Here is a 23370-nt window from a genome sequence, read left to right as displayed (position 1 = left end):
CAGTATCTGAGCCCTCAGCTCAGCTCCAGCTCCTCAGGTCAGCTCCAGCCCCACAGCCTCTGAGCCCTTGCTTCAGCTCCAGCCCCACTGCTTGAGCTCCAACCCCACAGCTTCTGAGCCCTCACCTCAGCTCCAGCCCCACACCTTCAGCACCTCACCTTCTGAGCCCTCACTTCAGCTTTGACCCCTCAGCCTCTGAGCTCTAATGCCTCAGCTCGAGCCCCACAGCTTCTGAGCCCTCAGCTCAGCTCCAGCCCCACAGCTTCCGAGCCCTCACTTCAGCTTTGACCCCTCAGCCTCTGAGCTCTAATGCCTCAGCTCCAGCCCCACAGCTTCCAAGCCCTCAGCTCAGCTCCAGCCCCACAGTTTCCGAGACCCCAGCTCAGCTCCAGCCCCACAGCTTCCGAGCCCTCAGCTCAGCTCCAGCCCCACAGCTTCCGAGCCCTCCCTCCAGCTCTGGAGCCTCTGAGCCCTCACCTCAGCGCCAGCCAGCCTTCACTTGGCCTCAGCCTCTCCAGGGTATGGTGGGAAGATGCTTCTAGGGAGGCTGAGATTGGACATTAAAGGTTCTTCCCCCCAGAGGATGGTGGAGTACAGAAACAGTTCCCAGGGAAGCAGTCACGGCGCCCAGCCTGATAATATTCCAGAAGCATTTGGGCAACACCCTCAGGCCCACAGAGTGAATGTTGGGGTGTCCTGTGCAGGGACAGCAGCTGGAGTCAGTGATCCTTGTGGGTCCCTTCCAATTCAGCACATTCTATGATTCTCTGTTCCTGCCGCTCATTAGCTGTGTGATGCCCACCTCAATTACACAAGTCTCATTTTGTGGAGATCCGGCTCAAAGCTGAGCGTCTTCTGTCAAAGCACGCTAAGATTCCTGCGTTCGGGAAGATCCCTCTTCCCTCTGTTCACTCTGTACCGGTGCCTCATCTCCTGAGACCTCCTGAGGTCTCCTTGCCAGGCCAAGCAGAGGGGTGACCCACACTGGTGTGTTCGTCATCGTGGTTGTAGTATCATAGAATTGTGGAATAGTTTGGATTAGAAAGGACCTCAAAGCCAGTTCCACCCTCTGCCATGGGTAGGGACAGAGGGCTGGAGCACCTCCGCTGTGAAGCCAGGCTGAGAGAGTTGGGGTGGTTCAGCCTGGAGAACAGAGGCTCTGAGGAGACCTTAGAGCAGCTTCCAAGGGAGCTACAAGAAAGCTGACAAGAGACTTTTACAAGGGCCTGTAGTGATAGGATGAGGGGGAATGGCTTTAAATTGGAGGGGGGAAGATTTAGAAGAGACATTAGGAAGAAATTCTTCACGATGAGGGTGGGGAGGCCCTGGCCCAGGTTGCCCAGAGCAGTGGTGGCTGCCCCATCCCTGGAGGTGTCCAAGGCCAAGTTGGATGGGGCTTGGAGCCCCTGATTTAGTGGGAAGTGTCCCTGGCTATGACCAGGGGGTACTGGATGGGCTTTGGTGTCCTTTCCAACCCAAATCACTCCATGATTCTATACCACCTTCCATCCTAGGTGGCTGCTGCAACACTGCACTACACCAAGAGTGTCACCTTCCAAAACAAACCTTTTGTGACCAGGTCCTGGCCCTGCTCCGTGTCCACTTCTACACCCAAGAGTATCTCCGTGACGCTTTGCTTTTGTACAAGTCCTTTGTCTCCTGTGCCAAAGAGCCCTGGAAGCGCCTTAGCCAGATGGCTCCACTTTGATGAACACTCCTGTCTTGCTTGTGAGTGTGAAACAACAACCGTGCAGCTGCAGAAAAATGCATTCTTTGGTGTTTCTCCCCTTGCGGTGCCTCTGGCAGGAGGGGTGGGATTGGAAGGTGGGAGCAAGTGGAGCAAGAGAGGATGTGCTCTTTTACTGCTCATTTTAAGACGAAAGGGAAAGATGAAGTCACCTCAGCTGCCCTCCCCTTGCTCATTGCAAGCCTTTGTGCAAAACCCCAGCACTTGCATGTGCTGAGCCACAGAGCTACACCGAGATGCAGGCAGAGGAGGAGAAAAGCTTTAATGTCTCCTTCCCTCTTTTTTTAACCTCAAAATCCACCCCAGAGGGGAGCTGCTGGCCCTCTGCATTCCTTAACAGCCACAGGTCTGCCTGACCACTGCGGCCCTTGCAAAAATACCACCTAGGGAAATTCCATAGCATCAGGGAAATCCAACACCAGGGAGTCTTACTTGAGAGCGGGGCTACTGTCAGAGTCAAGCTGTGATTGTAGAGAGCACTATCACAATCATAAGATACCTTTAATTGGCACTAAGCACTTTTAATAAAGTCCTAACTGCTTTCCGTACATTTCATGGAAACATAGAATAGTTTGGGTTGGAAGGGACCTTAAAGATCATCTAGTTCCAACCTCCCCGGCCATGGGCAGGGACACCTCCCACTAAATCAGGCTGCGCAAGGCCCCCTCCAACCTGGCCTTGAACCCCTCCAGGGATGGGGCAGCCACCACTGCTCTGGGCAACTTGCTCCCGTGTCTCACCACTCTCATGGTGAAGAAAGTCTTCCTAATGTCCAGTCTAAATCTGCCCCTCTCCAGTTTATACCTGTTCCCCCTCATCCTATCACGACAGGCCTTTGTGAATAGCCTCTCTCCAGCTTTTCTGTAGCCCCTTCAGGTACTGGAAGGTCACTATAAGATCTCCTCTGAGCTTTCTCTTCTCCAGGCTGAACAACCCCAACTCTCTCAGCCTGTCCTCGTAGGAAAGGTGCTCCAGCGTTTGGATCATCTTTGTAGCTCTCCTCTGGACCCGTTCCAACAGCTCCATATCTTTTGTAAGTTCAGGATTCAAGAACTGGACACAGTATTCCAGATGAGGTCTCACATGAGAGGAATAGAATTTCCTGCCTTTCCAGGTGCCAGGCCCTACTAGCATCCCAACTGGTTTGTGGATATTCCCTGCTCTAAAGCCATTCCATTTGATTACATCTTCCTGCAGCCCTAGCGCTATTACAGCTTTGCCTGCAGCTTCGGATTTTGGCTGCGCAGTGCAGCTTGCAGTTTAAACCAGCTTGTACAGATTCATCCTGTTCCCAAGGAGGAGCTGTAAAATCTGTGTCAGGAGATTTACCGTTTCCACCCTGCATCCAGAGCGATGCCGAGTGTTCCTGTTCTTCTGTTAGAAACAAGAAACCTGTTGTACTTTTGTTTTAAATACAGTCAGTCACAGAATTCTGGGAGCCACTCTTTTAACTTTCTTACCCTGCACCAACTCATATTTTCCCTATTTTGCCACATTTTTTACTTAAAGTGAACACTTTTTTTATGTAATAAGCACCAACCCCTGCCACATATGGTACAAAACACAAAATAATCGTTACCTTTCTCTATTAGCTTTGTCACCTCATATGCTGAAATCGGCTTCCGCTGATGCGTTCTCAATCCCACTGGCTGAGTGCAGCGTATTTATTCCCAGATTCTGGTTTAACATTGGCCTGCAGCTCCATGCTCCAGCTCTGATGATATTTAGGCCTTGTCTCTGGTGTCATCACCCCAAGTTTTTGGCAAGTTTTTTCCTTTTCCATTTTTACCTATGGTCCTACACCTGGGTCAGGGCAATCTCTGTTTTCAGTACATGATGGGAGGTGATGTGATTGAGAGCTGCCCTGCAGAGAAGGACTTGGGGTGCTGGTCGATGGGAAGCTCGACATGAGCCGGCAATGTGTGCTCGCAGCCCAGAAGGCCAACAGTGTCCTGGGCTGCATCAGAAGAAGCGTGGGCAGCAGGTCGAGGGAGGGGATTCTGCCCCTCTATTCCTCTCTTGTGAGACCTCATCTGGAGGATTGTGTCCAGTTCTGGAATCCTCAACATAAGAAGGATATGGAGTTGTTGGAATAGGTCCAGAGGAGGCTACAAGGATGATCCGAGGGCTGAAGCACCTCCCATACGAGGACAGGCTGAGAGATTTGGGGCTCCTCTCCTGGAGCCGTGTGTCCCCACAGTGAACATCTGGCAGCAGCATAGAATCACAGAATCATAGCATAGTTCGGGTTGGAAGGGACCTTAAAGATCATCCAGTTCCATCCCCCTGCCATTTGTTGGGACATCCCACTGGATCAGGCTGCCCAAGGCCCATCCAATCTGGCCTTGAACCCCTCCAGGTATGGAGCAGCCACAATTTCCCTAGGCAACCTGTTCCAGGGCCTCACCACTCTCATAGTAAAGAAATTCTTCCTTATGTCCAGTCTAAATCTGCCCCTCTTGAGTTTGTACCCATTGCCCCTCGTCTTGTCACCACAAGCCTTTGTGAAGAGCCCCTCCCCAGCTTTCTTGTAGCCCCTTCAGGTACTGGAAGGTTGCTATAAGATCTCTTCAGAGCCTTCTCTTCTCCAGTCAGATATAGAGCATTTTGGCTGCCCAAGCGGGCACCTCGCCTCCCACCCCGCTGGTAGAGCAATCTGTGCCCAGCTCCAAGTTCTCTCATGAGATTTACATCATGTATCAGGTAGAGGATAGGGCACTAAAACGGGGTGGAAAATCTCTGAACGGGGTGTGGGACTTGCACCCTTTGTGGCAGCAGAGATGAGACGAGACATTCCCTATATTTTTGCAGCGGACGGCGATTCCCACCTTCCGCAGGAGAAGTTTAGGATATTGAGCTTGGTCTTGGGCAAGTGGAGAAGGAACTGTGCAGCTCTGTCCTTTAAAATGCATTTGGTGTCAATGTCAATGATGGAGCCGAATGGTTTTCCTGGATGGCTTTCCCTGTGCCTCACACTGGTAAAACACGACTCTGACCAATGGCAAGTCTGACAAGTCTCGCAGCAGTAAAACATGACTCTGACCACTGGCAACTCTGACCAATGGCAGTTTGCTAAATTCCTTCTCTCTCTGAGCCTTCAGATTAAAACTGGTCAGCAGTGGCTGCAGCACGGAGCCACCAGCAGCTGCTCCCCTCATCCAGGCAGGTCACAACTCACTAACACCTCCTGGCTGGGATGCTTTCGCAGCTGCAAAAACTCAGTTTTGGCTGCTGCACGGGCACTGTGCACTCCTGCAGTCAGCAGAACGCCTAGTGTGCGCAGCAGCCTGGCTGGACTCTGGCCTCCACACTGGTCCTGCAGCTGTAAGAGAGCAGCGCCGTGCCAGCGAGCCTTGCTGGGAAGACAGAAGACCTTCGGGTTGAGCAGGAATTCAAAGCATTTTTGGTGATGGCTGTTGCACTCTATAGTGCTGGCTTGCTCATCTCTCCACGGGAAACCTTGTCGACTGGCTTTTCTTCTGGATGTGTCGGCCACAGCCCAGGCTCCTGCTCAAACCATCCACCTTGTGTTGCTGGAGACCAGCAGAATGAGTTTTCTTGGGGCATGCGTAAAACACTCAACTCTCCTGTTTTGCAGAGGTGGTGTGTGGAATTCCTTCAGGCTGGTGATCCTGGTGTATGAAGAGATCCACAGCAGAACGGAGCTGCACACTGTGCCCATCACCTGGAATCCCAGCAGCAGTGGTGCCACAGCCCTGCAGGGTGCTGAGAAAGCTGTGTGCCTGCTCCCTTCTCAGGCCAGCACTTTTGGGGAAGTATGTCGTTTCCCAGCACGACTTGCTCACACACAAACAGGAGGTGGCCAGCACCGACAGATTATTCACTTTAGGCCATCTTTAATGGCACAGAGCATTCACGCCAGGCGTTATTTCAGAAAAGCTTATTGTGCACTGCTGAACTGACTGATTTTCCTTCATGAGCAAGACCCAAAGGTACCAACTGCATCTGCTGAGATGATCTTTTCAGCTCCCTTCCAGCTGTTCTCTGCAGCGCTGTGATAAAACACTTTTAACAGTGCTCTGCTCCATGGTCGTTAATGCTCTGTACCCTGCGAGCTTAGAAAAGCTCTGCTTCATGACAGTATCCACAGAGGGCTGCAATAGGACAACCAAGCATGTGAGAACCAGGCTTTACCGTTCTACCCACTCACTCAGTAGTACAAGGATTTCCTAACTTGCAGCCCCCTTCTCCGCTTCCTGATTTGCAGCCACAGCACAACCATCCCTGCAGCTGAGACTGCACGACACCCTTGGATAAATTCCTCTCTGGAAATGATGGAGCAGAAGCTGGTTTTATTCCTGTTGCTGTTTAAGTGCAATTTTGAAGCTGGAAACGAGGAAGAGAAACCAGTGCCACATGACCAAAGCTTTCCACAGATCAGTTGGGCATCCCTACAGCAGCACTTAGTCCAGCAGATCGCAGTTCCATGGTGATTACCGAAGGGGCCAAGTGGAACTCCTTGGAAAACACAAGGGTAGGCAACTTTGAATTAAGTTTCCTCGGATATCAGCAGGGATTTAGTCACATTGCTGGAAGCTAAGTGGATTAATCAATCTCTTACTGCACTTGCTTGTCCATCATGGTGGTTCTCCTGCAATGGCTCCTAGCGAGTTATCTATTCACGGGGCTGAGCTAGGAGACGGGCACCCAAGCAGGACCTCCTGGGCTGAAGCCTCCTCATCCGCAAGCTCCATCCTAGGGTTGTTGAAGCTTGCACACGTGCCCCAGGCCACATCAAGCTGTTGCTTGGAATTTCTATCAGCACATGGTATCTCTTGCAAACCTCCTGGCTGACACCTTCTTATAAGAAAGCAGTGTGTGAAGAGCTCACGCTCCTGCTGATGCTGCTCAGCTGGAGACGCGGCTCCATTGGCCTAGGATCAGGTAGTGGCAGTGGCCAACATCTTCCAACAAGCAGAAAGGCTGAACTCTCCCTGCCAGAAACTGTGTAAAGTGAGAGCTCGGAGGGCTCACCAGCCTGAATATCTCCTGATAACTTCATCCCCACGTGGCGCACAGCACTCCATGACTGAACTCCTACCCCACGGCATCTCACCACCCTCACATACCAACCCGCAGCCAACACCCAACGCGCCTAAAGGCTGTTCAGTGCTTCAGCATCAGAGGTGTTAGGTCTAAGGTCATAACAGCGTTCTGACAAGGTCTGACTGATGCTTATTGCCCCAAAGCTCAACCCTCTCATGTCTGTGAAACAAACCAAGAGAGCAGCCAGGGGCACGGCTGAAACAGCTTCTCTGCTCTGCAGCGAATGCTTCTGATACAGCAACCAGCTTCAGGTTCCTTCACCTGTAAAAGTGACTCATGTGGTTGGAACCATCACAGCCACCCTTGTGGTAGCAAGACACTGGCATGTGCAATTGTTTGTAAACATTTGCAGGATGCCCAGTGAGTTAACGGGACTTTTTAGAGACCCTGTTTTCCTTTATCAGGAAACCAGGTCTATGGGGTTATAACAAAATGCTCTGTGGGTCACAGGAACACAGCAATTTAAAACCACCTGGTTTAAAACCACCTTGTGCACGCCAAAAAACATCTCTATGAAGGAATCCCTTCTCCGAGCCATTCCTGCTGCACAGTCCCTTTGGCTTTACCAGCTCCTGCCTCAGGCAGTACTGATCCCAGGCAAGAGACTTTTCCACACACCAAGTTCTGCTCCTGGACCCGAGGCCTCTTGAGATAAAAAGGTCAAAACCTTAACAGATTCACACAAGCAGTGAGAGTGCAACCTCTCGTATCGCTGCAGTCCCTGCCCTTCTTCACGGAAATGGCTGATCCCTTTGTGAAAACACTTTCCTAGAAAGAAACCAGCCTCGGGCAGATACAGATTTCTGTTAGACTGTTTCAGTTTTGGGGATGCGAACGGGGATGTGAGCCATGAAGCACCTCCAACCTCGCCTGTGCTGCTGGTAGCGTGCAGCCTCAGCGCAAGGAGGGCTCCCAGCAGTGGAAATGGCTTCTCTCCTGCCAAGCTGCATTAACTCCTTGCCACGCTCACCAGCCTGCCCAGAAGATGTGTTTTAACACCTTACACAACCAAGGCTGGGAGAAAAAAAACCCTACATGCTCAAACCCTTCAGTATCCTCGGTGGAAATTTGCTGTCCTTGAACTTAGGCTTTGCTACGACACCAGGCAGGAATAACCACTGCTCACTTCTCCTCACCTCCATAAAAGAAGGCTCCCATAAATCACATTCCCATGGGAAGCCCTTGTAATTATGATCCCGTTTTCTGTTTCATAGATCTCTTACAGGTATTTGCATTTTAATACCCTTCAGGAGATGTGCGGCAAGCATCTTCCAGGCCCATGAGCCACATCCCAAGGAGCCACAACAGCTACAAACCCACCCTGATCCAGAAGGCAACTGAAAAGGAGGGGTGCAGGGAAGCAGCGGCACGGGGTGAGCAGCGCAAAGGGAGCAGAGGAAACAGTTTCTGTCCAAGAAGGATGTTAGACACGCTCCTTGCGGGGCCATCTGGGAAAGCCGCACCTTGAGGTAACACACCCACTGCGGGAGACCTCGATGTGCTCAGAGAGGAACAGACTCTGCTCCAGAACACAGAAAGCTTGTCCCGCCACAAACCCACCTGTTCAGAGCCTTTGGGGAATGCCAGAAAAAACCTTATCACCTCTGCAAACCTGAGCGCCTCTGCAAACTCCCCTCCCAGCCTTTACAGGACACGCACAGGGCACGTCCTCACCGCTGCCCAAACCTTTAACATTAGAAGCTCAAACAAGGAGGGAAGAAACTTTCTCATCTCTCCTCTACTCACAGTCTCACAGTTCCCATTCCAACCAGTGGTTTTCCAGCTCTTGCAGACAAAAGATTCGAGGTCCCCAAACAAACTGCCCTGCCCTGACACACTTTGACCCACGGGACTGGGCACAGGCTCCAGCAAGTTCTTCCTTTCTGATTCAAGGCAATTGATAAATAAACCACAGTCCCTGCATGGGTGGCTCTGGTGTCACACGCTCATGTTCCCAGCGGGATCCGACACGAGGGTAAATTCTTCAGGTACACACACTGACTTGGCAAATATGTGGCCTCGTTTACATACAAACTCACATCTTTTTAATTCAAACGCTACAAACCATGAACCTGCTCACGGTCTGGCTGAAAAGTGACTTTTGTGAGCAAAGCACCCACGTGCTCTCCTGTGGAGCTTTAACACACACAGCTTGGGACCCGCTGGGCAGGCGTCCCTGACCACCAGCTTCTGGAGATCTTGACAGCGCCTGCCACCAGCACTGCAACGCCGGGAGGAAGTGGCTGAGGCCAAGGACTGGGACGTGTACAGATCCATACATTACGGGCAAGAATATTTTCTTTCTTTCTTTCTTTTTTAACAAAACATCAGAGAAAAGTGTTTTATTGTTACTAAAAAAAACCCAAACAATGCTCTAGTGTTGTAGGCCACGGATTCTCTCGCTTAGAGTCATGGCGTGGAACACGTTAACAGGGAAAGCATCTCGTAGACATCTCCCCTCCAGCCACAACCAGGCACCCTCCTCCCTTCCCCCTGGTGATCAAATAACATCCTTATGCGAGTACAGCAATTCTTTACATGTAAAAGTAAGATTAGGAAAGTATTTAATGTATTTGTAGCTTTTTTTTTTTCTTGTTTTTTTTTCCTGTTTTTTTTTAAAAAGAAGTGATTTAGCAGCTGGAAAGAAGACGACAGCATCATGTGAGCAGCCAGGGCTGCAGACCACCAGCAAATACTCCACAGCTCACTCGAGGTCCGGGGACCACAGTTCACAAATCACGTGTTGGGGCTTCACAACCTTTGCAGACCGTGTCATGGTAGATGCTTCTTCACAGTGAGAGCCAGTGGGTCATCTTTGGTTGTTGGAGAGAGACACACGAGAGACTCAACGCGCTCAGCAGCAGCTCAGTTTTGGAGGACTGCGCAGCGTTGGGGCACAGGTGAGGTCCCTTTGGGCATGGAGAACCTTTGGGCTCCAGCTGTGCTGTGAAGTCACCGCTGTACCCATCTGCGCTCGCGCTCCAGACACCGTCACGGGGCAGGCAGAGCTGGGAACAGCACGGCAGCGCTTGTTCCACCTCTCGACTTGTGTAGGGTGCTTTCCTCTTTCCCCAGATGGGTCTGTGGGCTCCACAGGCAGAGCAAGGCACCCGGCAGAGGGGAAGGCAACGGCAGAGGCCGGACGACAGTGGACGCAGAAGCCATGGCGAAGGGCTGTCGCTTCTCTGCTCCAGTGGCTGTGACCTCTGCAGCTTCCAGGGTCCCAAGCCACCCATCCAAGTCACAAGAGAGAGCGACCGCAGCCGCAGGGCTGGACAAACAGAGCTGGGAGCAGACACCGTGTGCCCCGAGGACGTCTCCCAGCCTCGCGGCAAGGAACCAACCACACCTACAGGTAGAGCCGCCCGCCGTTCAGTTCTCTCTGCAGAAAAGGTCTCCCCAGCAGCAACCCCCTCAGTGTTTTGAAACGACAACTGCTCTCACCCCTCTTTTTTTTGGTAGACACACACAGACACACGCTATATGTACACAACTTGGAACCGAGGACCTACACCCTGCAAGGAAGCCAGCACCGCTCAGAGGGGGGCACACATTCAGCAGCTGTCAAAGGAGAAGTCGTTTTATTTTCTTTTAAACTTGCAATGTTTGTCTTTATTTTGTTCTTTTATATTTTGAAAGTGAAAAGAAATAGTATTGAGTCAATTTCTTTTTTTTGTCTTTTTTGTTTGTTTGTTTTTTAAATATTTGTTCTATGTATTTACAAGCCTTAAAGTCGCTCTAAAGGTTCCAAAGTATCACTAGGACTTTTTTTCCCTGGGGTAGCACTGTTTTCAATGAATTATTTTCGGAGCACTCTGGTCCACAGCGTTTTTTCTCGAATGCATTTCCTTCCATTCCAAGGTTATGTACGTTTGGATTACTATTTTCTTTTTAAATTTCAGAAGCGAGCTGAGAAGCAGGCAGAAAAATCTGATGACAATTAAAAAAAACAAAAAAAGGATCTCTTCCTCATCAAGCTTACCCCAACCCCCTCGAAACGTCTGTCTGTTTATCATGCTCTGAAACAAAACTGCGTATGAAGGGGAGGGAAATTTATTTCTCTGCTTTTGTTCTATTATACAATTTGTTTACAGAAACTGCAAATTTAAAAATTACACTGGCATTTGCAGTCCTTAAAATAATAAATTAAAAGTTTTCAACTTTTGGTTTTTTTTTGCTAAACAGATTTGTTTCGCGCTGTGTTTTTTTTGCAATATGAGTCCTTGTTTAAAAAGAAAAGAGAAAAAAAAAAAGATTAAAACAGAAAATATTTTCTATAAATAACACATGTATTTTGGTTTAGTGCTCCCGCCCTCAGGTTTGAAGTTTACTGTTTTGTTTTTCAAGTACCTTTTTGTTTCCTCCATGTTCACCTTTGCCTGGATCTATTTGACCTCTCCCACTCGTGCGTGTGTGGGGAAGGGGGCTCTGCGCGAGAATTGGCCTTTGCTGCACTGTGATTGGCGAAGACGTGAAACTCCTTAAAAAAATACTTAAACTGTTTCTTTTTTTTTTCCTTTTTTTTTTTTTTTATCTGTATTTTAAGTTTTAATTATCCTCCGACTCCTCTTCGGCCTCTCGTAGCCACGTGAAGAACGCCGTGACAGATTTGAGCGCTACTCCTTTCCCGTTCTGTTCCGCTGGGTCTTTGCTGCTTTCCCACTTGTAGAAGGCATCCTCCGATATTACCTCCTCGTCGTACAGGCAATCGAAAAACATCCGCAACAAATCTGCGATAATGGAATAACAGGAGAGAACAGCTGTCAGCGCCACGCGGGCCCAGCCGGCAGACAAAAACGCAGATACGGATAAGGGGATTAATGTGACCTTTAACAAGAGGGATGCAGGCACAAGGCAAAGGAAGGCCTGTTACTGAGTTATTGCTTCCCGGCTGGCTGCACACAGCTGAGAAGGAAAATGGGTCCCTCTAATGCTGTTGGGTAACACATGCTCCGCAGAAAAGGGAAAGCTGCAAAAGCAGCCATGGGAATGTGTTATCTGGATACTGGCCGGCAAGCAAGTCCACAGAAGCCCATCCTGTTCCCACTGGGCTGCCGACCCCGGCAGCCTGGCTCCTCTCCAACCCTGGATTCCTGGTGGCTCAGCGGGAGGATAACAAACCACCAGCACCTTAAAGCAAAGGATGATCAAGTCAGGCATCTCTGACTTTGTGCTGCAGCCTCTGGGAATCCAGGTTGCTTTGAAAACTCATCCACCTCTCTTCCAACAAGCTTTCTGCGGTGCCTCTGGGACAGGACTCATCACTGTCCAACTCATTTTACTCCTCCAAGGCCACAGCAATGCAGTGACGCCAGCGCTCTCACCTGCCCAGGTATTGTAAACTCAACAGATTGGTTTACTGCTCTTTTTTCCCTTTCTTTTTATCCACAGAGCTTCATCCTCCCTTCTGCACTGCTTGCAGGAGCCACCAAGAGAAGAGTCGGCATACGGCCGAGCACGTGGGGACCCGCCCTGCTCTAAGAGCTGCTGTTGGGGCAAGCAGAAAGCACCATTTGCTCCCACCTACTACATACAAAGGTACGGAAAAGCACATCGCCTTCCAGCTGCTACCACTGGGCTTTACCCTCGTGGAAACAACCTTTCCTTGCATTGTCAGGGTTCAAACCCCAGCAGAGAGGTGACACTTACTAGGAGGCTGATCAAGTTTTACTATTGATGCTTGTAGTGCATAAAGTGCTTGTAGTTCCTTCTCCGTGTCCGAGTCCAGGTACTTGAGTAAGATCGGCACCCTCTGTTTGATCACAGCAGTGTCCACACGGAAGCTGGAAGAGTCCGCTGAGGGGAAGAGAGGAAAACAGCGTCAGCTTGGGCACATGGCAGCACGGGCGGATCTTTTACCACCTTTATTTACTCAACTAGAAATCACAGATACAAACCAGCGCAAGAGAGAAAAGAGAGGATGAGAAACAACAGGAAATATTTCTAATCTCTGTCTTTTTCTGCAAGTCTTGGTTCTTCCAGTTTCCCAAATTCAACCAGGACGCACAGTGCCTCTGGCCCTACGCAGCCTGGGGACAACTGGATCTCCAACAATGGCTAGGGCTAAAATTTCAGTTATAGAGTGGACTTTTAGTAAAGTACATTGTTTTTCTTAAAACTATGAAGGCAGACACAGAATCATAAACTGCACTCGGCACAGGAAATCAGAGATGTATAAAAATACACATTCAAAGTCCATCAGCAACAAGGATAAATAATTCCGCCTCTTTCAGTAGATCATGCTAGACAATTAAGTGGTGTTTTGAAAACAACAGGGAAAACCCCTCAATTAGAAGCAAGGTCAGAACAAAAAACAGAACAAGATGTTCCTGAAACACAGCAGGGATCCCTTAGCATTTGGAATCGGATCCTGGGCCATTCTGCCGTTGACACTAGGTGGCATCAGACGGGTTCTGTTCTTAGGAAGAAAGGAGCTGGCTCAGGCCACTCTCTCCACCAAGCGAGACTCAGCTAAGAGCAGAAGTGAGTGTTTTACAAGCACAATTTTTTGCCTTGCCAGATGCCAACAGTAAAGTTAAATCAAACAAACTGAACGGACCAGATGTTTCTGGTTGCACTTCACTCCAGCCCCGAGGGTCCGAGGCTCACATGGCCAACTGGGAGCCTGCCCTTCCCTCCGTTTCCAGCCGACTGCTGTACACTCAATAATCCACAGAAACCTTCTTTCCAAAATTCCAACTTGGGACATAAAACTATGAACAAGACAGAGATACAGGCTGGCTTCTCTTCTGCAACCCATGCTTCCAACTCGCATGTGGCAATCTGCGACGGCAGAGCACCATGCGTGGCAATGCTCATTGTCTTAATGTCTAGCACATTGCCACCTTCATTAGGAAAATCAAAGAACAATCTGGTGTTACTCAGATCATCTGCAATGCCTGCTCACGCGAGGGCACCAGGACACACCAGGGCCTCCACAACTCTGTAACCGACAAAGCGCCCGGCTGTGGCAGGGGACGGACATCCCGCTCCAGCACTAGGATTCAACATGGTGCAAGAGTCTTAGGGTGCGATAAAAAGCAGCCTCAGGGGAGGGAAAAGTGACCCAAACCTGAAAAATACACAAGAATCCTTTGCACATTGGGCGTTTTCATTGCGAGTTACTCACCTATAATAGCTGCTTTACAAACTGCTGTCATTAAAGCTCTAAGGAATGTAGGTGAACTCATCTGGCTTTCATCTAGATTAGCCTGAAATCAAGAGTAAATGGACAGGTTAAACATGCCGCTGCACGAGAGCGACCATTTCCAAACACCACCGCTGCGTTTGGCAGCAAGTTTAAGTGCACCAAAAGCTGCCACAGAGGAATCCAGCTCTGCAGTGCCCTGCAGACCTAAATGAATCGGGTCGGGTATCATTTCAGACACTGGATTTAAAATCTGGCTTAGAGGGTGCAGCCAGAGACAAGGGCAAGGTCAGGGGGTTGGCAGGGCTTCTGTTTCTTTTCCTTTTTCTTTCTTTCACACTTGCTGGTCCCAGGCACTGGGAATGGTACAGGCACCCTCAGTGACTGCCTGGGACGTTTTGGCATCACAGCAGGAGGAATTTGGTAGTTATGTTGCAAAAAGCCATGAGAAGCCTTTACCTTTTCTCTTGGGAAGTAAGAATGAAGCTGTGTACTCCCTCTAAAGTCCCCAGAAACAGTGTTGGGAGTCAAAAACTCTGCAGCGTTTAAAAGGCAGCTACACAGCTGTATGTTAACATGGCTAAAATTCTTTCTCCCTACAGCTTACTTCGAAATAAATGACTGATTATATTTCACATCTTAATTCTTTAGCAGTGTTGATTGCACAGACCTAATGATTTTCGGGTCCTGTGCCTCGGAGGAGCCCTCAGAGATGCTCCTTTAGGTGATAAAATACCAATGAAAGCAGTTAATGAGCTGTGTGCAGGGAGGGTGAAAATAGTCTTTGTACCTCTACCCAGTCAAAGATTTGTTCATCGTTCGCCTTGTCCTCGACGATGAGTTTTTCTAGCTGCTTGCTCAGCTCTTCCGCAGAGAGTTCTTTCTCTGAAAGTGCTTCTGAGGAACTGGAACAGTCAGACTCCGTGAAGTCCAACTTCTGCAACACCAGAAGTGATGAGGAGAATTAGTTAAATATACTTTCCTGTGCGGAATTACAGCACACTGAGGCAGTGAGCCACGCTTCATTCTGCTTCCTGGCATCTTTCAGCTGCTAAGTTATCATTACAACGATTTATATACTTTTTCTCTTCCAAAGCATTTTGCAAACACGTGGAAACGATGTTATCCCACAAAGACAACCCGGCATCCCAGAGCAGATCCAGCCCCGCACAATATGACCGTGCACAAAACAAAGTGCATCTCAAATGACGGGGAGCTGGAATGCAGTTATCAGAGCTGGCATTCGCTCAAAGAAACTGCACTGAACGCTCCAGTCCATTGCCAAACACGACAGAGGATCTGCGGTCCCCTCTCCGAGCCCCAGGCCTCTGTAATCCACTTCATTTCCTGCAGCGCAGCACTTCCCAACTGCTAAAACAGGGCTGTGGATCACTTGGAGCTCCACTTGGAACTTCCACCAGCTGGAGGTGCAAGGTGCCCTCCATAAGCCCTGGTTGTGAACCTCTCGGGATCATAACGCAAGGTGGGATGAGTGAATAACTATTGCTTATTCCTGCCCTACTGCAGATGGTCTCTCCTTGCTGTAACGCTCATTCCCGAGTTCATTTTCCCCAGCTGGAAAAAGAGATCTCCTTGAGGAAGCTGGCTGTCGGAAGAAGTGTGCCTGGGATCAGAGGGGACAAGCCCATCCTCCCAGGGTTTCAGAAAGGAGGTGCTGGAACAATCTAACCCTGACTTGGCGAGGCACTTGTGTCACCCCACGTCCCACACCAACGATACACAAGAATGAAGGAACAACCAGGACAAGGGGTCAAAAATCAATGTGCCAAACCCGTTAAGCGGACACATGCTGTGGACTCACGTGTTCCGCGAGAAAGGTATGTACATCATCCCCTTCGGGTAGGAAATCCTTCCAACTGAGGCCAGTCTCCCTCCATAAGGCTCCCACTTTCTTATGGCTCTGAAACACAAAGAGTTGGTTCATTTGAAAGACTTGAGAGACAACCAGGGGAGCTTTTGCGAGCCAGAGCGGTGCAGCTGTGTCAGGAGAAATGTGGAACCATTTCAGATGCCTCGCAATGAAGTGAACACATCCAGAAACCCCGTGCAAGAGGGATCACATATGCAGCCCTGCCACAGGGACACGCATCTTGTCAAGTGGTCAAACACGTGGTGATGGGCAGTTAAACAAGGCAACACATGTGGGGTTCGCAACAGCTTCAGCCAGAGGTTACCCATGACAAGTGACACATCGGAACAGGGCACGGTTTCCCACAACCGTGGGATGACTTAGGTTCTACCTCTGCCATTAACTTTCTCCGTGACTCACTCTCCCCCGCCTTGACATTAAGGTACTGGCAGCTAATTTAGGTGCCTTAAGAAAATAACTATTTACATGTCTTTTTAATGTGCAGAGACGAAGCCTCACATTCCAGTACATAACACTCAGTTGACTCTTCAGTTCCTAGGATTTATGGCAGATCTTGGGAAAAGCTCCTTGCAACACACAGAGTTCACCCTTCCACATGCCCTAACATCACGCTGACCTAAGGCGGCACATACACAATCCTGACAAGAACAAAACCACTGTGAATGACCAGCTCTTTTCACCTAAATGCTTTGTAAAATCCTTCACCTATGCCACCTGCATGAGCGAGGGACAATCTGTGGTTTCAGCACAGGCTGGGGGACAACACAATCTAGAGCAGCCCTGCCAAGAAGGACCTGGGAGTTTGGTACGTGAGAAGCTTGACATAAGCTGCAATGTGTGCTCGCAGCTCAGAAACCAACTGTGTCCGGAGCTGCATCAAAAGAACATAGCCAGCAGGGTGACGAAGGGGATTCTCCCCCTCTTCTCCTCTCTCGTGAGACCCCACCTGGAGTCTTGCATTCAAGTTCTGGAATCCCCAAAACTAGAAGAATATGGAACTGTTGGAACGGATTCAGAGAAGGCCATGGAGATGATCTGAGGGCTGGAGAACCTCTGCTGTAAGGACAGGCTGAGAGAGTTGGGGTTGTTCCGTCTGGAGAAGAGGAGGCTGCGGAGAGACCTCTGAGCAGCTTCCAGGGCTGAAAGGGGCTCCAGGAAAGCTGGGGAGGGGCTCTGGATCAGGGAGTGCAGGGACAGGATGAGGGGAACAGTTTTCAGCCAAAAGAGGGAAGATTTAGATGAGATCTTAGGCAGAAATGTTTTGCTGCGAGGGTGGGGAGGCCCTGGCCCAGGTTGCCCAGAGCAGTGGTGGCTGCCCCATCCCTGGAGGGGTTCCAGGCCAGGTTGGATGGGGCTTGGAGCCCCTGATCCAGTGGGAGGGGTCCCTGCCCATGGCAGGGTTGGGACTGGATGGGCTTTGAGGTCCCTTCCAACCCAAACCGTTCTATAAGTCTAAGATTTTGATACAGGAATTACAGAAAACACATTAAATACACTGAAATCCCCAAGTCCAGGTACTGGCCTGGACAAGACTGAATTAAAAATCTGTGGCAGAGACAGAAACCCAAGCCTGTGCTTCAGCCCCCAGAGCACGGCAGCTTTTCTTCTGCAAAACAGAATAATAAACGGCAGTCACTGTCCAAACGCAGGTTAAATAAATCAATATAAGTCACTTTTTGCACTGCTAGATCAAAACGCTCTTGGGACGTTCAACCTCAGTTGAATGTGTACTTCAACAAAAAGAACCAAAAGGGAAGTGAGGGGTTTTATGGGGTTGAAAACAGACACTGTCCAGTGTGTGACACTGAGCTGGGTTAAAAAAAAAAGAAACAAAAAATGGAAACAGGATTATAGGGAAACCATCAAACCGCTGGGACGCACGGCTGTGAGGTGTGTAAGAGCTCTGGGAATTCTAAATCCCAGAGAGGAGAGGGTGACAGAGTGAGATGGTGTCTCTACCCCTAGTGACGGGTGCATCCTAAGAGTCGGCAGGTTTGGTTTGGATAAGCACCCAGAAGTCCCCGAGGCCATCTGAAGCTTATCCAAACCTCTCCGGTCTGCAAGAAGAGCTCTCTCGCAAGATTCACGGCACTTGCTGCTTCTGGTCAGCCCAGAAATACCTGGCGAACGGCCCTCGTGCAGTACGCCAGCACTCTAGCTTCTGCAAGAAGCCAGGCGCAAAGGTACCTGCAAAAGGGAAAAGCGACGAGAAAAAGGAGTTAACTCAGCTTTTTGGCACCTTGGGAAGCTTGGTTTGGAACTGGGAGTGAAGAGGCAGTTTCCTAGGTTATCTGGCCGGGCCGGCCCATCCCTAAACAGCTCCACGTGTAGGCTTCATGCATAAATGTGTGCTCGCTGCATCCTGCTCCCGTCTCCCAGCACACCCGGACACTCACCATTTGTTTGCATAGAAGGTGCAAGATTTCAGCAAGCAAGACGCCGGCTCTTCCCACAGGAAGCAAAGGTTTGCTAAATTCTCTAGAATGAAAGAAAGCCAGATATTTTTCCTTACAATTTGAATTTGGAATGTGAGGCGAGGGGTAGTGATCAAACTGATGGAGGAATCCCCTTCGACTTCTGAAAGGATTTGCTTTCTAGCACTGCTGAGCAAAAGGGACTTTGGGGATGCAGCGCACGTGCCACTACTGGGCCGATTACTGAGACTTTACTTTTACACGATGACAAATCCACTCACATTTGTGGGATGCTGCAATCCGGTAGCAGGACCTTTTTTGGGGGAAAAGGCTATTCTTTTCTTAATACACTGCTTAGAGGAAAAGGGAACCAGTCAATGGGCTTCCACTTAATCCTCAAATATACAAGGACATGGACAAAATACAGAAACTCTGCTCCTGGAAGCAGTTTCCAGTCTGGCAAGCAAGGTTTGTGCCTGTTTACGGCAATGCCCGGGGGTAGTTATGGCACGCTGAGACTTTAAGGCCCCTTCCAACCCAAACCATTTTATGACGATTCTATGATGAATGCTCCTGCACGACACCTCGCTCTCTTCACACCCAACTCTCAGAGCCTCGGTGCGCTCTCAAACAACTCTAACTGTACACCACCAGGGCGTTTTAAAGCTCAGCTGAAACAGAGAGGATTGAAGTAGATCTACAGATAAAACTTCCACCCCTGAAGGGCTACTGCGGAACCGCAAGCTCCCTCCCACCACTGCTGTCAGCCCACTGCGATCCCGAGCAGGGCACCACAGCCTTTCACCAGCTCCTCGGAGAAGCCGAGCTTCCAAGGGGAGCTGCACTGTGAAAACAGGACCGCACAGCCAGGCAATCAGCAGAGAAGAACAGCATCGCTTACTGTAGAAGTTCTCTCATAGAGATTCCTCCTTCTTTTAACACAGGGGTCACCAACTCAGCCAGGTACAACCAGATATGGGGGATATCTATGGCCATGTCATCTGCCATCTCCAAGGTATCCAAAAAACTGCAGAAAAAAAAAGAAGGAAAAACATCAAGCGTGAAAAAAAAAAAAAAGGAAAGGAAAAAGAAAACCACAAAGGTAACAAAGAGCACAGCTGACATCTGATGCTGCCGGGGCTTCCGAACTGCCCGGATTGAGAGTCTTGTTGTGGTAGCATGGAGAGTGTGTGGAAGAGGCATCGCCTGCCGTAAAACCAGGAAAGCTCCATTTACAACAATCCTTATATCCCAGTAACAATCACTTTGCTAACCAGTAAAATGTAAAAGTAAACAAAGCATTTTTGTCTGTAACTACAGATCACCTCATAAATGGAGCCCTCTGAAACCCCAAATTTTTTCTGAAGGGGGTTAATAATGACAGAATTCCAAACAAAATCAGCAAAAGGTCTGTAAGCGTGTAAACCAGCACAAGAAAAATGTTGACTACAGCAGAAGGAGGTTTCCATCCGGAACAGGAAAGGCATCAGGATGAGTTACAGGATCACTTCCCAAAGCTGGACACAGCTCCCAGAATCGCTCACAACTCTTCTTTCTGACAGAAGCCTCACAGGTGGCTTTGCTTCCACCAGCTGGGACAAAATGATTGGTTTCCTGGCTCTCCTGCTGGTTTTCATCATGATTCATTTCTCCCTGGAAACCCCAAAAATCCTGGGGTCGAGTTCAGTGCCTGTAAATGCACATTTTCTCTCGTGCTTGAAATGCAGCAATCGTCTCCTTCACTTTGTTCTTTACGTTTTCTGCTGCGAGTCCAACCTTGGTTTGTCCAAGTGTTTCTGCCCAAAGCTGGTTTCCTGTTGGGAATGTCTCCAGACTTGCTCTGTGACCAGTGCGCATCCCAGAACCCCTCATTACCCAGTAATTCATCTTGGATGAATAAGCAGAGTGGGTTCTGCTGTTCTTCTGTGCCCACCGAACACCACCCGCCCTTTCATCATCTGCAGGAGCCATTTCACTGTGTTTCTGCCACAGGCAGACCGCGCGTCCCACTATTTCATCAAGATTCTACTTACTTGGCATCACAACCGCTAATCCACACTCCAGAAAACACAGGAAAGGCTTTAATCACAATCCATTATGAAAATGTATCACTTCAAACGAGTCATTTTGACCACTGCGTGGACACTGGCAAGCGTACTCCCCGTGGCTCTGGATCTGTTCCTGTTGTTCCGTATGGTTTTGAACTTGGGCTGCCTAAACTTTCTCTGGATTGCATCACTGTGAGATTCACGGCCAGAGACAGGCGCAGGGATACCGCCATCAGAGCAGCCAGTGGCACCACAAGACGGGATTCAAATAAACACAGCAAGACAGGGTTGACGACCCAGAAACTCCATATCCAAAACCATTATTCCATCTGCTCATTCGCTGGCTGCTTTTCATGCTCTTCCCTGTTTTACTCACACTGCTCTGAGCTCCAGGAAGGACCGAGCAGTGCTGAGACCTCCCTGGCAATATGGATTCCTTTAACAATCAGATACCAGTTCAAATCCAGGCTAGGAACACAAAACCCAGAGAGCTGGAATGAACCCATGGCTGAAAGTCCTGAGGACGGTCTGATCCGTCTCATACCACATCCAGTGTGAATTCTCCTTCCCAGCTCTCCCAGGACACGTCCACTCCTCATAGTACAGTTCTTCCGAGGAACGGCATTGCCTGTTTCACCGGTGGCAGAGCGGCTGCAGCTCTGTGGATGCACAGGGCTTCACAGCTCCCAGGCGTTAACACCAGGTGAAGATTTTTGACTGCTTCCTCCTCTTTTAACCATACTCAGTGCTGGTGCAAACGTCAACAAACGCCTCGCTGAACGGAACTCTAAACACACATTTCAATACCCACTTACCTGCGGGCTTAGGAATAAATACTTCTATCAATACAAAAATATTTACGTTCACTACAGCATTTGTAATACTTAAAAATGTATTATGATAATAATATTGCTTATAAAATACACCCAGGTGAAAAAACACCTTCAAATCGGATGTGTGGAGGAGGCAGGAGATCAAAGCAAAGTGGGAAACCATTCCTCTCCAACCCCTTGCTCATCTGCAACGACTGCCTAAGAAAGCAGCCGGTCTCAAGGCACAGAATACAAACCCCTTGAAGAAATCCTGCTTGTTCAGCTTGCCCGCCTGCACCAGCTGGTGCAGTAACTGGCCCAGGTGATCCCTCGTGATCTGGCTCCTCTCCAGGGTCGACTCCACTCCCACCCGCACGAACACAGGCAGCAGGTTCTGGGCGCTCAGCTCCTCCACGCACTGCATCGCTTCCTGTTCGAACAACAAACAAGAACCAGAACCATCACAAAATGGGGCAGAAGAGCATTTTCTACTATCACAGAGGGGTGAAAAAATTCAGGTTTTGGTGGAGCTGCAGGCAAAGGTGCTGAATGAGGCTGTGTGAAACCCACCACAGATCACCCCTGAGATGGGAACTGAGTAACAATAAAAAGAAAGATGAGAATTTATACCACACAGGCAAGAATTTTTAAAACATACAATCACGCTCCAGGGTACGGTTTGGCTGCTCAGCAAAAGGACAGGAATTGCCTTCTGGATGCCATCAAAATGCCTATTATTTCATCAAATAGCAAGCCAGGTCAGAAAGAGGATGTCAGGTTGGATCCGTTACTAACCTGACCTGAGAGATGCCTGCGTTACAAACCCACCCCAAGCAGAGCAGCAGAAAGTGGGTGGAGGAAAATCTCCTCTTTATCAAGCTTCTACATTCTGGCACATGCATTTTGTACCTAAGTGAATAAAAGATGTAAATAGAGACTTTCAGAGACGCACCCCATGTCACTCTCCAAAAATCTCCGCTGTCATCAGCGAAGACCTTTGCTGACCTGCCAGGTCGAGCCCTGTGGATCTCACGGGCCTTTCTGACAAACAGATTTGCTCTTTGCTTTGGGTGATGCCTTCACTGATCACGCCTGGCCGTCCAGGGCATTTCTCCAGGCCTGAACAGCTTTTTATTGTGGTCACCAGTTTGATGGCCGCAGACTGTCCACTTCGGTCAGCGCTCTTCTGCAGCTGCACCCGATACATCCCGGAGTCTCCAGGACAGAGAGGTGAACACGCTGCTGGCCGACCCCGCTGCCCCGCACGCCGGCACGCAGCCCAGCAGTTTTAATTCATTGTCAGGTTAAACACTGCAGACTAAACCCGTGGGAAACGGCTGCTCACTCTGCTCTCTGCCACATTAACACGCTCACGCACGGCCTCACTACATGAGCACAAGCTGAATTAGTCAGAAGCTTTGCTGCACGCTGCACCTTGAGGCTTTACAACCACTAAGTAACCCCTTAATGCAAACGAGCTGCTCGAGCTGATGTACTTCGTTAACCAGAGGTGCGCTTGCCTAACACAATTCACCTCTACTTCCATCCAGCCATAAAAAAAACCATTGTATTCACACACGGAGAAACTGAAGCAGCCTTCAGGCCTAGAACCCAGGGCTGAACTTTGAAGGCTATTACGAAAAGAAAAAGGGCTGGAAACTTCTTTGTTAAGCAGCCAGGCCATCCCCAGCTCCTCCTGCCGGGACTGCCAGGCCCGCGGGAGGGCACACTGAGCATAAAGCTTTCCTCCAAACCAGGATTTAATAATTTCTCTGCATTACCAGATGCGAACCCAAACAAAGCCACCATAAGGATATTCCACAGAGACACTGAGGGGCTGGAGCACGTCTGGAGAAGGGAATGGAGCTGGGGAAGGGGCAGGAGAACAAGGGTTATGAGAGGCAGCTGAGGGCCCTGGGGCTGTTTAGCCTGGAGAAGAGGAGGCTGAGGGGACACCTCATCGCTCTCTGCAGCTCCTGGAAAGGAGGTTGTGGTGGGGCGGGTGTTGGGCTCTGCTCCCGAGGGACAAGGGACAGCATGAGCAGAAACAGCCTCAAGTTGCACCAGGGGAGGTTTAGGTTGGATATTAGGATATATTCCTTCCTTGAAAGGGTTGTCAAGCCCTGGCAGAGGCTGCCCAGGGCAGTGGTGGAGTCTCTATCCCTGTAGGGGTTCAAAAGCCGTGTAGATGTGGCACTCAGGGACGTGGTTTAGTGGTAGACTTGGCAATGTTTGGTTTACTTT

General features: G+C 49.6%; 1 protein-coding gene across 15 annotated transcripts in view; it reads right to left on the bottom strand.

Moving 5' to 3' along the window:
• Positions 1-10430: 10430 nt before the first annotated feature.
• EIF4G3 (eukaryotic translation initiation factor 4 gamma 3) overlaps positions 10431-23370 on the bottom strand; it is a 155229-nt gene continuing 142289 nt past the window's right edge. For all 15 annotated transcript variants that reach the window (XM_054085935.1, XM_054085936.1, XM_054085937.1 and 12 more), the window contains 8 exons: positions 21384-21556; positions 19168-19293; positions 18249-18330; positions 15784-15882; positions 14752-14898; positions 13944-14025; positions 12464-12610; positions 10431-11544 (listed from right to left, as the gene is read on the bottom strand). In XM_054085935.1, coding sequence (XP_053941910.1) covers positions 11363-11544; positions 12464-12610; positions 13944-14025; positions 14752-14898; positions 15784-15882; positions 18249-18330; positions 19168-19293; positions 21384-21556 — 1038 coding nt within the window. In that variant the 3' untranslated portion in view covers positions 10431-11362. The remainder of the gene's footprint in view (positions 11545-12463; positions 12611-13943; positions 14026-14751; positions 14899-15783; positions 15883-18248; positions 18331-19167; positions 19294-21383; positions 21557-23370) is intronic.

This window comes from Cuculus canorus, chromosome 21, assembly GCF_017976375.1.
Source record: "Cuculus canorus isolate bCucCan1 chromosome 21, bCucCan1.pri, whole genome shotgun sequence".
Classification (NCBI taxonomy): Eukaryota; Metazoa; Chordata; class Aves; order Cuculiformes; family Cuculidae; genus Cuculus; species Cuculus canorus.
The sequence above is the reverse complement of the archived record's forward strand: the minus strand, read 5'-3'. Positions and strand labels throughout refer to the sequence as shown.